Genomic DNA, 15,776 nt, shown 5'->3' on the forward strand with positions numbered 1-15,776 from the left:
AAGAAGGCGGTGACCAAGGCGCAGAAGAAGGACGGCAAGAAGCGCAAGCGCAGCCGCAAGGAGAGCTACTCCGTGTACGTGTACAAGGTGCTGAAGCAGGTCCACCCCGACACCGGCATCTCGTCCAAGGCCATGGGCATCATGAACTCCTTCGTGAACGACATCTTCGAGCGCATCGCGGGGGAGGCGTCGCGGCTGGCGCATTACAACAAGCGCTCGACCATCACGTCCAGGGAGATCCAGACGGCCGTGCGCCTGCTGCTGCCCGGGGAGCTGGCCAAGCACGCCGTGTCCGAGGGCACCAAGGCCGTCACCAAGTACACCAGCTCCAAGTAAATTTGTCAAGTAAGCATTTTTACATCTAATTCCAAAGGCTCTTTTAAGAGCCACCCATATTCTCACGAAAAGAGCTGTGTTCATACACGTTAAATTTAGCGGGTTGGGGCTGGGGGTTGCTTTGTGTTCTAATTTGAAAAGACCTAAGGTGTAGTACAAAACCAAAATAAATGGACACATTGGACTAGATGATACATTTTATTCTCGTTACCTATGAGGTTGATTTATTTTATACTTGTTACCTATGAGATTGATTTGCTAACTGAAGATCCTAAACCAAGCTTTTATGTTTTTACTGATTTTTGTCTGTTTTTCTTTGTTTAAGTCGCAGTGTTCATTCTCTGTCGCTATTGGGTCTGGTGTTTTAAAAGCTTCGTAGGAGGCTTGTAATATGCAGTCTGGGTTGAAAAACTGCAAGAAAAACCATTGAATTTGTCACACACTGTCATCATTAAAGAAACTTCATTTTCCAGATGACTAGCCTGGTTTATGGGCTGGGAAATTCCACCATCGCTTAAGCTCTTTTCACTTGATCTTTGTTCCAGGCAAAGGTTGTAAAATCAAAGTTAGAAACACTTTACCAGTCTATTTCATTTGAATCTAGCACACATTTGAGTACGTGAAGTTGGCTTTCTTTAAAGCATGGAAGGTACAAGGAATAAAATGCGTCAAAATAAAACATTATGCAATTTTAGATAAAATACCATGTGATTTAGGTGTCAAGTTTATTTAAAATTAGGACCCTAGTAATCTTAAATTTGCAGTTGTTTCATATCTGGAAAGAGTGTAATAAACTAAAACCTGGCTTCGACGCCAGACAGGCCTCCATTTGAACACCGCTTTGCAATCACTGTCTGTCTGACCTGGATGAGTTACCTGAGAGATTCTGATGAGAAATGGTGCAGAAGTGAACTAATTTAGGTGGAAGTGCAAATGCAGAACATGGGCAGATGCTCACCACACGTATTCCACAGCCAAACTCCAAAATTATGAGTCCTTTCACAACTAGATTTTTTTTTTCTATGTCCTGTTGCCTGCTCAGTGACTGATGTACAGTCCAGACTGATCTCTCTCCTAACTGGCAACTATTCAGCTTAACCAACAATTGCAAATAAGATTCACTGTTTCCAGGGCAATTGCAGTTCTGTCCCCCGCCCCCTCCCTTTCTCCCCTTTTTCTTACATAATTTCTGTTTTTGTCCGTGTTAGGTGAGATAGCTTTGTTGATTGTTCTCTCTTCCATCCAAATAAACAGTAGGCTAATCATTAACTTCTTGACCATTTATTTCTGGAGGTTCCACCAACACATTATTTACCTGAGTGCTTAGGAGGCAACAAAATGTGTGACCTGAAAACACCTTGTCCAGCTCTGGGTCCTTGGAATTTTCTGTTCACCTTCTCTTGGTTCTTGCATGCTAAACTTTTATTCTTGCCCAAGTCTGTTTCTTGTTCTGGGTTTTCGTTCTGATTGCACTTGGCTGATTGGGTGCCTATGGGTAGAAGTTGTAGAGAAATTTGAGTTATAATTTTATGGTCACACTATTAAGTGATTAGTTGGTGGTGAGGACAGGAAATCTGGTTCATTTAGTAGTCTTTTGGGGTTGTTTATGTTTGTTTAAGGATTATGATATTCTTTGCAATTGAGAACACAGGGTTATTTTTCTTTCTGGCCTTTGATGGGATCCACCGCATTTAATGTTGTGTTTGTATGCCTCTTTCTTCCCTACAAAACTGTCTCTTTGTGTGTGTTTACTCACGAGTCTAAACAGTTGTCAATATCTGCAAAAATGGCATTCCTGTGTCAAAGATGACATGAATTTAAAATGTCTGCCTATGGTAACTTTTGAATATTAAAAGACGTTAGGCCTAACAGGAGGCTTGGGACAAGAAGAAAACCAAGGAAACCGAATCTCCTGTTTAATTACTATGCCGAAGCCTCTTAAGTTTGATTCAGTAATTCCAAATTATTGTCCCTCAGGCTTTTTGAGTAAGGTTAGAGAAAAGAGAGAAGAAACATCATTATAAATTGTACTATTGAGTCCAAAAATAGAGCATGCTTTCAATACCTATATAAAACAAAGATTTATTTTCTGAAAGCTTACTGGGTTCATTATAAGAAATATGGCATTGGAAACTAGAATTTCCTACTAGATTTAGAAGGGGATCAAAGAATTATCTATATTCTTAGCAGTGGTTCTCTCTCTTAGACCTTTGCTCTTAGTTACATGCCTTTGCTTTTTTAACTGAACAACATTCTCAGTAGATACCTTAGCTTTATTTTTACCTACCTTAAATTCTGTTCCATTAGCACAGTTAGCTCCTCTAATTGGCACAATAATTTAGAATATTTTCGGTTTGTGAATGTAAATAATTTTGAGCAAATTGTCTACCTCAGCAGGAAATTAATAAATGATAATATAAACAAATTTTAGTTAGCTTATATAAACTTTTCATAAAAACACATACATTTGAAATAAAAAATCCAGTTTCTAAAAAATCAAAATTTTCTTTATGCTTTAAATGTGCTACCTCTTTAAGTTGTAATGCAGAGAAAAAAAAGAAAGTTTAACTGTGAGTTTAATTAGTGGTTTTAGTTAACAGGTTATCAGAAAAAAAAAAAAGCCACATGTACAAGTTCAGGGAGGTAAAGGAAGACGAGGGTTTTCAAAGGAAAGATGCGGAGGATTACATAATTGTTTGAGGATAATTATCCTTGGCTATAAGAATCAGTAACAAGGATGGCACCAGTTTGAGGTTGGACAGGCAGTTTCTGGGCAGATGTCCTTGCAGAAGTGTTTTTTTGAGTAAGGCTGAAATGGCCTTTGTGCAAGGTTGTGGTTTTTGCAGTCTTTTGGGGTAGTTTCTGTTATCACACATTCATGAATGAGAACCTTATCTTCATGGCCTTCCCTAACTCCATTTTTCGGGTTTTTTTTCCTTTCTTTTTTCTGTCCGCCCTCCAAACTCACTGAAGCTTAAATTGTGTCCTCCAAATTCTATGTATTAGAAACTTGGCCCCCACTGTAACTCCATTTTTCAAAGTTTTTAACACTGGTGACTCCATTTTGATTCTGACAACATTTGCAGGGGAAAAAAAATCACAAAATATTTCTAATGAAGTTTACTTTTTGGACAAATTCAGTGGCCTAATAATTTCTCTTTTAAAATTATGTCTTTTTTCTATTACCATAATGTAAAAATAATGTAAGCATAATATTCTAGTAAGTCTAGGGTTAATTTTCTAAAGAAACAAACCAAAAAACTAATTAATTTTCATTTACTAAGTATTTTCCTCTAGGCTTACCGATTAGATGAATTAACATACTTTATAATTTTAAAATTATAAATTATGTATTAAGTTAAACTTAATCTAATAGTTATTTTAATGGAATTAATTTTTGTGATGTTACAATTATAAGAAATGTGTCAGTTTACTGAATTCACAATCTGTGATAACTAACTTCGATGAATATCAAATTTAGTAAATTAATGCCTAATCTTTAAATAGCTGGACAATTTCTAAATTGGAGGCTACAAATACAAATCACTAATACCACTTTATGCAAGTCTCCTTTTTTTATAGTTTAGTGATGAATGATTAACAGGTTAGAGAGTGTCTGTAGACATTTTTGCTTTGGCCACTTTAGATTTGTAAAAAGGGGGTATGTGATATACGTGTGCAGGCTGAAGGGACCAGGCAGGTTTTGAATAATCGACTCCCATTTTCTTTGTGCCTAAGAGGGAAAACAATTGTCTGCTTTGTTTAAGGGCTGTCATTAACACAAACAACTCTGACTCAACCAGGTAATATAGCTACAGAGGGACAGAAATAAGAATACAAGATAGTGGCTATGTTTAGTCTGTTTATTTATTAAGGAAGTTGTTAACTGCTTGTTAATGTAAATCATTTTAATATATATTGTCACTCTAAAATAAGACTGCAACCTTGTTTTTAAATACCCATGATTTATGTTCATATAATATAGTAATCAGTTTTTTCTGACAACTTTATTTTTTACCTGTATTAAATTTAAACTGTAAATTCAAAATAATAAAACTGTTAAGATGCCTTTTATACCAAAAACTAGCTCTGGGTTTTCTTGATAGGCATTGGGTAACCAACAATTAATTCCCACAACTTAAAGAAAGGAGGAGCGCTAAAATAATTATGTGTATTTGGTATCTTTCACATATTGCCTGTAAAATTATTGTTCAGTCTGCTTCTCATATAACTCTTAAATGTTGTTTCAATCTAAATCCAGCTTTTAGACCTACTTCTTCTGATAAAGGTAAATCTCATGACGTTCCAACAGCTGTTCTCACACTAAATTTATTTCATTCTGGTTTGTCTGATGTTCAATCTTTATTAAAATCTTGACATAAAATTATTTGAAAATGTGTTGTAAGCAATAATCAGTCCACTTAATACCTCAGGTAGGAGAATGTCACTTTGCTCAAGGCTTAAGAGTTGACAGATAAACTTACAGCAGATATGCCCGGTGGTTGTTCAACACTTTAACTTGTATGAAAACGAAGGGGTTTTCTAACTTTTAGACAGCTCAATAATATTGAGGCAGTGGGGGAACGGGAGATAATGATTCATGGAGACAAAGGAACAACTAAACGAAATTTCAATAGCTAAAATTAAAGGCAACACAAAAGAAAATGCCCCATGACTGTTATGCAAAAAAATAAATAAATAAGCCCTAATCCTTTCATAACCATCACTGTAGTGACAATTGTCTGGTCCAATTTCTAAGTTACAAAAAATAAAATCAAGTATAACCACCCCCTGCAATAAAAATGAACTATATCAAATCTCTCATACTGGTTGTTGTCATCAAACCATCTCAACTTTATAATCTTCTAACATAAAAGAACTCCAATGACAAGGACAAAGTAATTACAATTTAAAAAAATGATGATTAGGGCTGGCCAGTTAGCTCACTTGGGTGGTGCTGATAACACCAAGGTCAACGATTCAGATCCCTTTACCCACCAGCTGCCAAGAAAAAGTTGATTAGCTCAAAGACTTGATAAGTAACTGAATATTCTGTTATACATAATTATTACAAATTGAAAAACTATAAATGTGGGACAGTGCTTCAACCCACATCTCAAGAACCACAATATTAATGAATCAATTTCAATTGCTTTAAAATATATGCATTTTGTTTTTTCACCTAAGAATACCTTCAATATTTTTAAATATAAAAAATGAGATCATAGGGCCGGCCCCGTGGCGCACTCGGGAGAGTGCGGCGCTGGGAGCACAGAGGTGCTCCTGCAGCGGGTTCGGATCCTATATAGGGATGGCCGGTGCGTTCCCTGGCTGAGCGTGGTGCAGGCGACACCAAGCTAAGGGTTGCGATCCCCTTACTGGTCACAAAAAAGAAAAAAAAAAAAATGAGATCATAGGTAAAATACTTTTAAAAGTTTATTAAGTATTCTTACTAGACAGATCACATCAATGCATATCATTTCCTAACTACTGAGAAGATTACATAAGATAAAGTAAAATTTGCCCAAAACAGCTTAAATTTACTGTGTCAAAATTTTACTCCTAACCCTAATAATAATGATAATATGGTCTACACCCAAAGAGTCCTATAATTTCTCACCATTTGGAATTTCACTAAAAGTCCCATGTGATTTGCCCTTTTTTCTGTTTTGATATATTTTACCTTAGGAAACTCTGATCTTGTCAGATATTATCAGTAACTAATGTTAGCTACACTTTTATTTATCCAACAAATGCAAGCAATGTTTCCGAAAAAAGATATTATTAACCCCACTTCTACATAATATAAAACTAAAAACTATTTTAAAAGAGAACTCCACCAAATATTAACTTTATAACAATGCTGGAAAGCTCCATTTTCAGTACTTTAAACAACAAATGTTACAAAAAGTTAAACTTAAGAACAGATGGACATGTGCTTCCCGATTTAAACACATTTAGAATTCCACTTGGATATCCACTCCCACTGGAAATCCAATTCTGAGGCTCATTAGAAGACCTCCAGATATCTATAAATAGGAATTTTCCTCCTGATAGTCTACAGATCAGGATGAGATCCAGAATAGACAGCTTCTTCCTTTTTTCTGGCTGTTTTATCCTGTTGTGTCCTTTTCTCCATTATCAGTCTTTCCAGTGATTAAATTTCTAATATGGACTTCTGACGTATTAAAGACAGACAAACAAACAAAAACCTCAGTTATATTTTATTAAGAGCTTGGCATGCTAGCTTTTTACATGTCTTTAAAAAGAACCTCTCTTGGGCCGGCCCGTGGCTCACTCGGGAGAGTACGGTGCTGATGACACCAAGGCCCCGGGTTCGGATCCCATATAGGGATGGCCGGTCGGCTCACTGGGTGAGCGTGGTGCTGACAACACCAAGTCAAGGGTAAAGATCCCCTTATCGGTCATCTTTAAAAAGAAAAAAGAAAAAAAAAGAACCTCTCTATCTTGACTAAAAGTTTCTAAACAAGAATGTATGTTACATAATTTATTTATGACTATGGCCTGAATAAGAGTTGAAATTAACAATTAGGAAAAATGATACTAATTTAGCTAAAGTTGACCAAACTGATCTTTGAGACCTGTTCCTCTAAGTAAAACAAGCCAATTAAATTCTTGGAGACAATCTGGATTTCAAGAGATTCTCAAAATATTTTTGATTGCTCTCATAGCTTTTTTTGCCCTCCTTTTCTATCTAATATGCAGATGCTTAAATGTTGTTACAAAGCCATTGTCAAAAAAAAAAAAAAAAAAGATTAAAACCCGCATGTTTAGACCTACTGCTTTATGAGAATTTTTTTTTTTTTATATTTGAAAAAAAAAAAAAAAGTTAAAAACCCGCATTTTTAGACCTTCTGCTTTTTGAAATTTTTTTTTTTTTATATTTGAAAAAAAAAAAAAAAGTTAAAAACCCGCATTTTTAGACCTTCTGCTTTTTGAAATTTTTTTTTTTTTATATTTGAAAAAAAAAAAAAAAGTTAAAAACCCGCATTTTTAGACCTTCTGCTTTTTGAAATTTTTTTTTTTTTATATTTGAAAAAAAAAAAAAAATCCCATAAAGCAGTAGGTCTAAACACGCGGGGTTTTAACTTTTTTTTTTTTTTTGCCCAAAATGGGGGAGTTTAGAAATTCTGGTGCCAGAAATGATGAAGACGTGGCCTACCTAAGACAGAAGTGCTGATTGAGGGTCAGTGGAAAATACACAGAGGCAGCCTGTCACATATGCACTACAGCCACTCTTAAATTTCTAGAGAATCACTAATTGTCTTCTTTGGAAGTCCTTCGTGGACTATATTAGAACAGACTATCCATGCTAAACTTTTTTCTAATGAAAATAATTTACAAACATGATATCCTATTTCTAGACAGTCTGCAGTTTTTTTCGCCCTTCTTTCTATTATATAAATCATCTTTTTTTACGTTGTTAGATGGATTCGATCTATTGCATGATATACCTTGTATACAAAGTAAGGTATATGCTATTAACTAAATGTCTTTGAGTTACTGTTTTACAAACTCAACCACCCTGATGCTGTAGAGTGGTAATAATTATCTACTCATAAAGATGGGATTAAATGAAAGAGCAAAAATGGAACACTTGTCCCAGAAATGATATTATGGTAGTAAAATAGCACCCCAAGATTGCCCCGTGATGAAAGAAGTGAAGCTTCTACAGACAGAATCTCCAAGTTTGAGCCCCAGCTCAACATTTATTAGCTGGGAGGCTTGAGGCAAATTATTAAATCTCACTGTGTCTCAGTGTCCTCATCTGTACCTTGAGGATGATGGTAATAGCACCTACCTTCTAGAAGTGTTTGCATATAAAGCATTGTGTTTGCTGCTGTTTGACAAATTTTATTTATAACCATCCTTGTGTCCTGAAAGGACCTGAGTCAGCTGATGACTGAAAACTGTGTAGGAATTGGCATTTCATAAATGATAGATATTTCACAAATTATTTGTTATAAAATTCCAGCTGATTGCATTGTGTTTACCTTGGTCCAGCAGGTTAAGAGAAAATGCATTTTTTTTTCCAGAAACATTTAATTAGCTCTCTAGGCACATTCCTAAGGACATAAAGAATGATAACTATCATTCATCTTGAATCTTCCGGATTTGGAAGGATGTATAGTTTCAGCACTTTGCCAAACAGTCCCTCTAGTCCTAAATTAAAAGTCATTAAAAATTAGTTAGCTTTTCCAAACCTCACCCTGTGAAATCCTGGATGACTAAGCAGAAAATTAAATTGGGCAGAGTACACAGCTGCCTATGACTCTTCCTGCAAGACATTTTAGTCTCTGACTAAATTCTTTGGGCTCTGAAAATCACTTACTGTAGGTTCATTATAAATTAGGAAAAAGGGAGTAAATCTGGAGAATGAGCTACTTTCTTACTACTCCCCCACCTCAGTTCTGAGGAGGAAAAAAAAAAAATTAAAGACATCATTCAATGATCAATTTGTATATTAAATATAAATATTAATAGAAAGGTCTGGCTTTATCTTGCTATGCTATAGTTGTTCATGTCCTGTTATTAGATCTCCCTGTTGCTGGCTCAGAAGGGATGAAAGAACAGAAATGACGAGGCTTGCCTCATTCTATGAGGAGATAGACCTACCTAGGGGAGGCAATCCTGGGGTAAACCTTGACCTCATCATCTACACACCTCTTAGCTCTGAGCTCTGATTTGGTCATTACAGTATCCCTAGGAGCTATCACTGAGCCTGGTACATTGTAGGTGCACAAAAATTATTGAATTTATCAATTCATTCGATAAATTTTTTGAATGCCTATTATGTGTCAAGCACTGTTGTACATGTGTGCACATATTAGTGCACAGAAAGGTAGGACTCTAGTAAAGTAAGACAGAAAAACATAATAAGTGAGTAAAATATTTGGACTATTACAAGGTGAGTGACATGGAGAAAAAATCCCAACAGAGCAGGATTAGGGAGATGAGGACTACGTAGGGATAGGGGAATTGCAATGATGAACCAATGAATGGAATGCTGAGCGTGAGACCCTGACATCCGAGGGTCTCAATGGAACCAACTTCTGTGTCAAAAGCTTTAAGGTGCTTGAGGTTTGCTGGGGGATAATATTTGTTAATCACTGAATAGAAGACCAGATCTGGGATTAAGGCCTATGTATGATGGGCTGATGGGGGTCGGTTCTACTATGGATGGCAATGTTGAGTTTGCTTCCAAAGGCAAACTTCACATCAAGATGAGGTAATACTTCCTGTTGTATTAAAAAGACACCCAAAACCTAGTGGCTAAAGACAACGGAAGGTTATTACTCCATTATATAATGTCCCACAATGGTGTGGGGTTGGAGCTCTGTTCCTCAGTCTTTCAGGGACAAAGTTTCCTACCATCTTGTACCTTGGGCATCCTTGCGTCTCAGAGATCTCTGCTGGAGCCTTAACATGGGGCCAACAGACGGAGGAAGAAAGAAAAATGTCTCTGTGAGAGAGATTGCACAGTCCAGGTCTGGGAGTGGCATGCATCATGTCTGCCCACCTTTTTTTGGCCAGATTTCAGTGTCAGCCCCATCTACCTGCCAGGGAATCAGGGAAATGCGGACTGGCTGGATTCCCAGGCAGAAAAGCAAACAAAGTTTGATGGATAAAAAGAGCGAGCCGATTCTGTCAGTCATCATGTTCAGTGTCCCTTTGTTCTCTTCCACTTCTGCTTTCTCTTTTCTCTCCTCTTACTCTTCTGTCCCTTTGCAAAGGCCCCACAATGGCTTCTTTTCAACCAGTGGCAACATCCAGCCCAGGATGATCTAAGTGGGAGGCTTCTTCCCTTTCTCCTCCCACCTTGAAGGACCATTGTCTGCCTCTTGTTCCTCCAGCTGCTCAGGAGCCATCTTCAGTGCCTGTCTCCTTGGGCAAAGTCTCTCCCCTCATGGAGCTTACATTTCAGCTGGGGAAGATAGACAGCAAAAAATAGTTATTATAAATAATTATATAGAATATGAGAAAGGGATAAGTGTTCGGGACAGGGAAAAGGTAGAGCAGGAAAAGGGGGACCAGGCTTGGTAGGAGAAATGATAGTATTTATATTAACATTGATGCAAATACTTAATATAATCATAGTGGGATATAACACCAAGATCGTGGGTTTGGAACCCTGTACCAGCCAGCCACCAAAAATAAATAACTAAAATAATAGTAGGTAACACTGGTGTAGCACTGAGCATGTTCCAGGCATTGTTCTAAGCGAAATATGCATTTTATAACACCCCAAGAAACAGACTAAGCATTTATTTGGGTGCTTTTCCATTATATACATAATTTGACTTCACTTATTTCAAAGGAAGACAAAGGTGAGAGGCATGGGGATGACTTCATCTACCAGTAGCCCAGAGAGATGAGCACTTGAGAAAAGGGCGGCTTCTGGAAACTACTACACCTCCCCCATGTGAAATAACAAGCCTGAACTCATCAACCTGCGGTCATGCGAGGACCTTCCACAGCCCTCACAGGCAGCTCTGCAGGGCTCACAGCCAAGCTGATGGACCCATCTTAAACAATCCCCACCGCCTGGCCTTTGTTGCTGTGTCTCCTTTATAAAAAGCCCTAACTCCTTTTTCTCACCTGATAAATTCCTACTCTTCAAGGCTTAGATAAAATGGAACTTCCAGGACACATTCATTTTGTATTTAAGAGCATGTACAGATTCAAGTGCCAGAGGGTGTGAGTTTCCTGCACAGACTCACCATCCAAGAGTTGTACCACCTGGGAAGTACAACCTCTCCATACTCTAATTTCCTCATCTGTAAAGCAGGGAGAAGGACAGTAGTTACGACGTAAGGTTGTTGGGACAATGAAAGCATTGGTGTCTGTAAAGTGCTTAGAACACTGCCTGGCACAAAGCGAACACCCAGTGAATGTCAGCCATAGTCATTATTCTTAGAGTTGAGCAGAATGTTAGATATCTGATGAATTACAGAAGTGTATCAATCAATCTCTCTCTTTTTACAGGAGGAGCCAACAGCTTTTAGATATATCTTTTCCATCACTCATCACTACTGGACACTGTTTCATCTCACAAATAAATCAATGAAAATAAGTGATACTAGAAGAAGATAAACAGAGGTTTTATTAACAATCAAGGAAGGACCAATAAACATCTGACAAAAACGTTAGCTTTTTTTTCTGAGTATAAAAATATTGAATGTTCATTGTAGACAAATTTGTGAAAAGGGAAACATATAAAGAAAAAAATTAAAATAATTTTTAGTATCTACTAATTCTTTTCTTTTTTTTTTTTTTTTGGTGGATGACTGTCCTATTCTTTTTATATGTATGTAAGATATATGTATATGTGAATATTAATATATATGGTATACATATAAATATAAGTCATATATAAGGCAGATTTAGGTGTCATGCTATATATACACATACATAATTTTTTAGGTAATTAAATATGCTTAGAAACACAATTTTTATGGATGTATAATATTTTCAGATGTATCGCCACTTAATGTAATTAGTTCTCTGTTATTGACTGTTTCAATTGAGTCTTATTTTTATGCATTATATATCATACAGATTACACATCTTTGTACATAAATCTTGGTTCAAATATTTAATTACTTCCCTAGGATAGACTTCTAGAAATAGAAATCCTAAATCATTTTTTAGGGTCATTTACATATACATTGCCAAATTGTGATCCAGAGGGCCATGCCAATTTATAATCCCAACATAATATGGAAATTCCTGTTTTATTGCACTTGTATTTACACTTAATTTTTTTTAAGGCATTGTCAACCTGATAGGCCCAACAAAATAAAAAAGAAAAAAAGGTAAAAAAAATTGAAATTGCATTTCCTTCATTTTAGTAAGGGTTATTTTTAGCCATAACCCCATAAGAAATAAACCGAGCTGCAAAATGTTGGGCATGATTACAATCATTCCATGAGAAGGTCCTATACGAAGAATAGTAAGATCTTAGGTTAAAGCCAAAAAAATAATATTTATCAGGTTCTCCCTCTGCCCAGGACTATACTGGAATAATAAACTGCATTTGGCTGCATGTAACTGAAACTAATTCTACCTACATTATCTCTTATAAATCTCCAAAGTAATGGGCCTGGCTGGTTAGCTCGGTTGTTTAGAGCACCCCTTGTAATGGCAAGCTCAAAGTCATAAGGTTGGATTCCTCTACATCCCCAGACCAGCCAGCTGCCCCAAACTAAATAAATAGTAACTACTCTTTGAGAAAGTTTCTGCTAGGAACTGAATTGTGTCTGCTCCCCCTCCCCCCACAATTAAAAATTCATATGTTGAAATCTTTAACATCAATGTGACTGTATTTGAAGATATAAGACTTGTAAGACGTAATTAAGGAAATGAGGTCGTAAGAGTGAAACTAAGCCAGGATAGGGCTCTCACCAGAACCCAACCATGCTATATCCTAATCTCAGACTTCAGCCTCCAGAATTGTGAAAAAATAAATCTCTGTTCTTTAAACCACCTAGTACTTTGTTATGGCAGCCCAAGCAGAGTAAGACATTATCATTGCTGTAACTTACAGATAAAACTTAAAGTTAAAACTTAAAGTCAAACTTGTCAGAAACAGATGAGGTGGGAAGTTAACATTTTTTCTTATTGTATCATTGCTGTAACTTACAGATAAAACTTAAAGTCAAACTTGTCAGAAACAGATGAGGTGGGAAGTTAACATTTTTTCTTATTCCAAGGCCAGGGCTCCTCCATTCCACATGCAGACAGCAGCCTCAGAAAGTCAAGAGCCAGATGTCCCCAGAGCCAGCATTAGACTAAGACTTCTCACCAGGAGACAAATGCCCAATCCTCAATAAACATGCTCTGACAAGTCACCCATGAAAAACATTGAACCTCATAAAAAACTAAAATACGAATTATGTAGAAAACTATTTTTTTCTATCCAAATGACAATGATATAAAGGTTAATGATATCCTTATAGTCTTGGAGGGGTTTGCATGTGGTGGAAAAACTACCCACACACTGCTGATAGACTGCAAATTGGTCCTAGAGTGATGCCTGAGATGGGTAAATAACCTGGAAGGATATATGCTGTAAGATATTTCCCCCCAAAAAGGAGAAATAAGAGATATAGCTGGAAATTAGATTGACCATGCATGATACATCTATCTATTCATTCAATGGGTATGCACAGCGATGCCTCTCCTATGCACCAAGCCCTGTTATGGGAGAATTCTCAGCCTAATGAAGTTAACATGCTCATGGAGTGGTACCATTCACTCAACCAATATTTGCATTTCAATTACAGAAGCATTAGGACACATTTCACAGAAACCTATTTCAATGAGTTAGCCAGAAAGAAATTTGTTTTTTTTCAGTTAGCAAAAAGGCTAAGTTGGTTTTCACGCCTTTCAGGAGCTGCCTAGGCTGCCCAAGTATGCAGGTTCCTTCTATCGTTTTGTGTTAACTATCTTCCATGTAACTTTTAATCTCATGGTTATCTGCAGCACCTCTAGAGGTCTTATCTATGTTCTAGGCAGGAAGAAAGGATAAGGGCAAAGAGAAATAGACATGTGTTGGGCCGGCCCGTGGCTCACTCGGTAGAGTGTGGTGCTGATAACACCAAGGCCACAGGTTTGGATCTTATATAGGGATGGCCGGTTCGCTCACTGGCTGAGTGTGGTGCTGACAACACCAAGTCAAGGGTTAAGATCCCCTTACTGGTCATATTTAAAAAGAAAATCACAGGCTAGAATATAAAATTAATATTAATAATGGGCTGTACGCTTCTTATATTACCAGTTATGGATTTATTTTTTTTAAGGTAAATAGATTAAAATTTTTTTCTTGTGACTGCTTCCATTGCTTTACTATTTAAAGGTTAGAGATGCCAGTCAAAGTTTGTCTAAGGAAATGTTTGTCTCAGTATTACTTCAAATAATGAAAGTTCACATGACTGAATTTCCCACAAGAGAAATTCTAAAAATAAAACTGTATTATTAAAATTATTAAAAAATGTAATCACATGAACATCAGGCCCAACATACTAAATGAAGGAAAAAAGATTATCCAACACTGATAATATCTGTAGCTGACTGAAGGAGTTTGGATGTGTTGTCCCCTCCAAAACATGTAGAAATTTGATCCCCAATTGATCCCCAATGATTGAATAATGGGGGCAGATCCCTCATGAATGGATTAATGCTCTCCTTGGGGATGGTGGGATTAATGAGAGAGTTTTCCCTCTATTAGTTCCCTCGAGAGCAGGTTGTTTATAGGACCCTGGCACCTCCTCTCTCTCTCTCTCTTCCTCTCACCATGTGATCTGCTTGTCCCTGCCGCTTTCCGCCATTAGCAGAAGCAGCCCGAGGCCCGTGTCAGCTGCAGCCCTCCCAGAATCGTAAGCCAAATAAACCTCTCTTCTTTATAAATTACCCAGTCTCAGGTATTTCTGTTATAGAAAGACAAAACGGACTAAAAGACTAAGAGAGTCCAAAGAGTGAGGAAGAAGGAGCAGAGCTTTTTGAAGCTTGACTTCTTGGACTTAAATCCCAGTTCTGCTTACTAGCTCTAAGAACTTGGGCAAGTCACATGACTTTCCTGTGCCTCAGTTTCTTCATCTATAAAATGAATTCCTACTTTTATTTTTGAGGGAAACATTTAGGACCATAACTGGCACAGGGTCAGCATGATAAATATGTTTGTGTGTGTGTGTGTTTGTTATTCGTTTTTATGGTAACTTTTTAGCCATCTAATGCAAAATATGAATCATGGATCTTTTTCTGGGTCCTACATTATGGAATTTAAGAATTTTCTAAATTTTCCAGTTCTATGTTACCTTTAAAGCAAAGGAATGATACATTCTGTCAACCTGTAAATATAAGGATCAGCCTGATCCACAGTTCCCCATACTGGCCAGCCACCAAAAATAAAACAAAAACACCTGATCCACAACTCAGGCCTTACACCACTAATGTTTAATGGCACAAACACTGAGGGATTACCATGGATCAGAGAAACAAACATCAGTAAAAGCAAAGTGTGCTCTGAAAAATGCATCTGTAATCTTTCTAAAGAGAAATATTTTATTTTATTTTTTATTTTTTAACCTTTTTTTGTTTTTGTTAGAAATATTTTCTAAACTGAGGGTCACAGTGCTTTAGTAGGTTGTGAAATCAATCTCATGACTTGCAATCAGTGTACGTAAAGAGATGAAATCGACCAGAATAGAATATATTAGAGTGTAATATTGTTAAGGTACTATTGTTCTCTGAATTTTTTTTTTTTTTTTTTGTCTGTTTTGTGACCGGTAAGGGGATCGCAACCCTTGGCCTGGTGTCGTCCGCACCACGCTCAGCCAGTGAGCGCACCGGCCATCTTTATATAGGATCCGAACCCATGGCGGGAGCGTCGCTGCGCTCCCAGCACCGCACTCTCCCGA

General features: G+C 37.0%; 1 protein-coding gene across 1 annotated transcript in view; it reads left to right on the top strand.

Annotated features, from left to right (window-relative positions):
• Window positions 1-336, top strand: part of LOC103603157 (histone H2B type 1-N-like) — a 6,264-nt gene extending 5,928 nt beyond the window's left edge. Inside the window, exon 2 of the mRNA XM_008587633.1 lies at window positions 4-336. Coding sequence (XP_008585855.1) covers window positions 4-336 — 333 coding nt within the window. The remainder of the gene's footprint in view (window positions 1-3) is intronic.
• The last annotated feature ends 15,440 nt before the right edge of the window (window positions 337-15,776 follow it).

Source organism: Galeopterus variegatus, unplaced genomic scaffold (genome assembly GCF_000696425.1).
Source record: "Galeopterus variegatus unplaced genomic scaffold, G_variegatus-3.0.2 Scaffold4468, whole genome shotgun sequence".
NCBI lineage: Eukaryota > Metazoa > Chordata > Mammalia > Dermoptera > Cynocephalidae > Galeopterus > Galeopterus variegatus.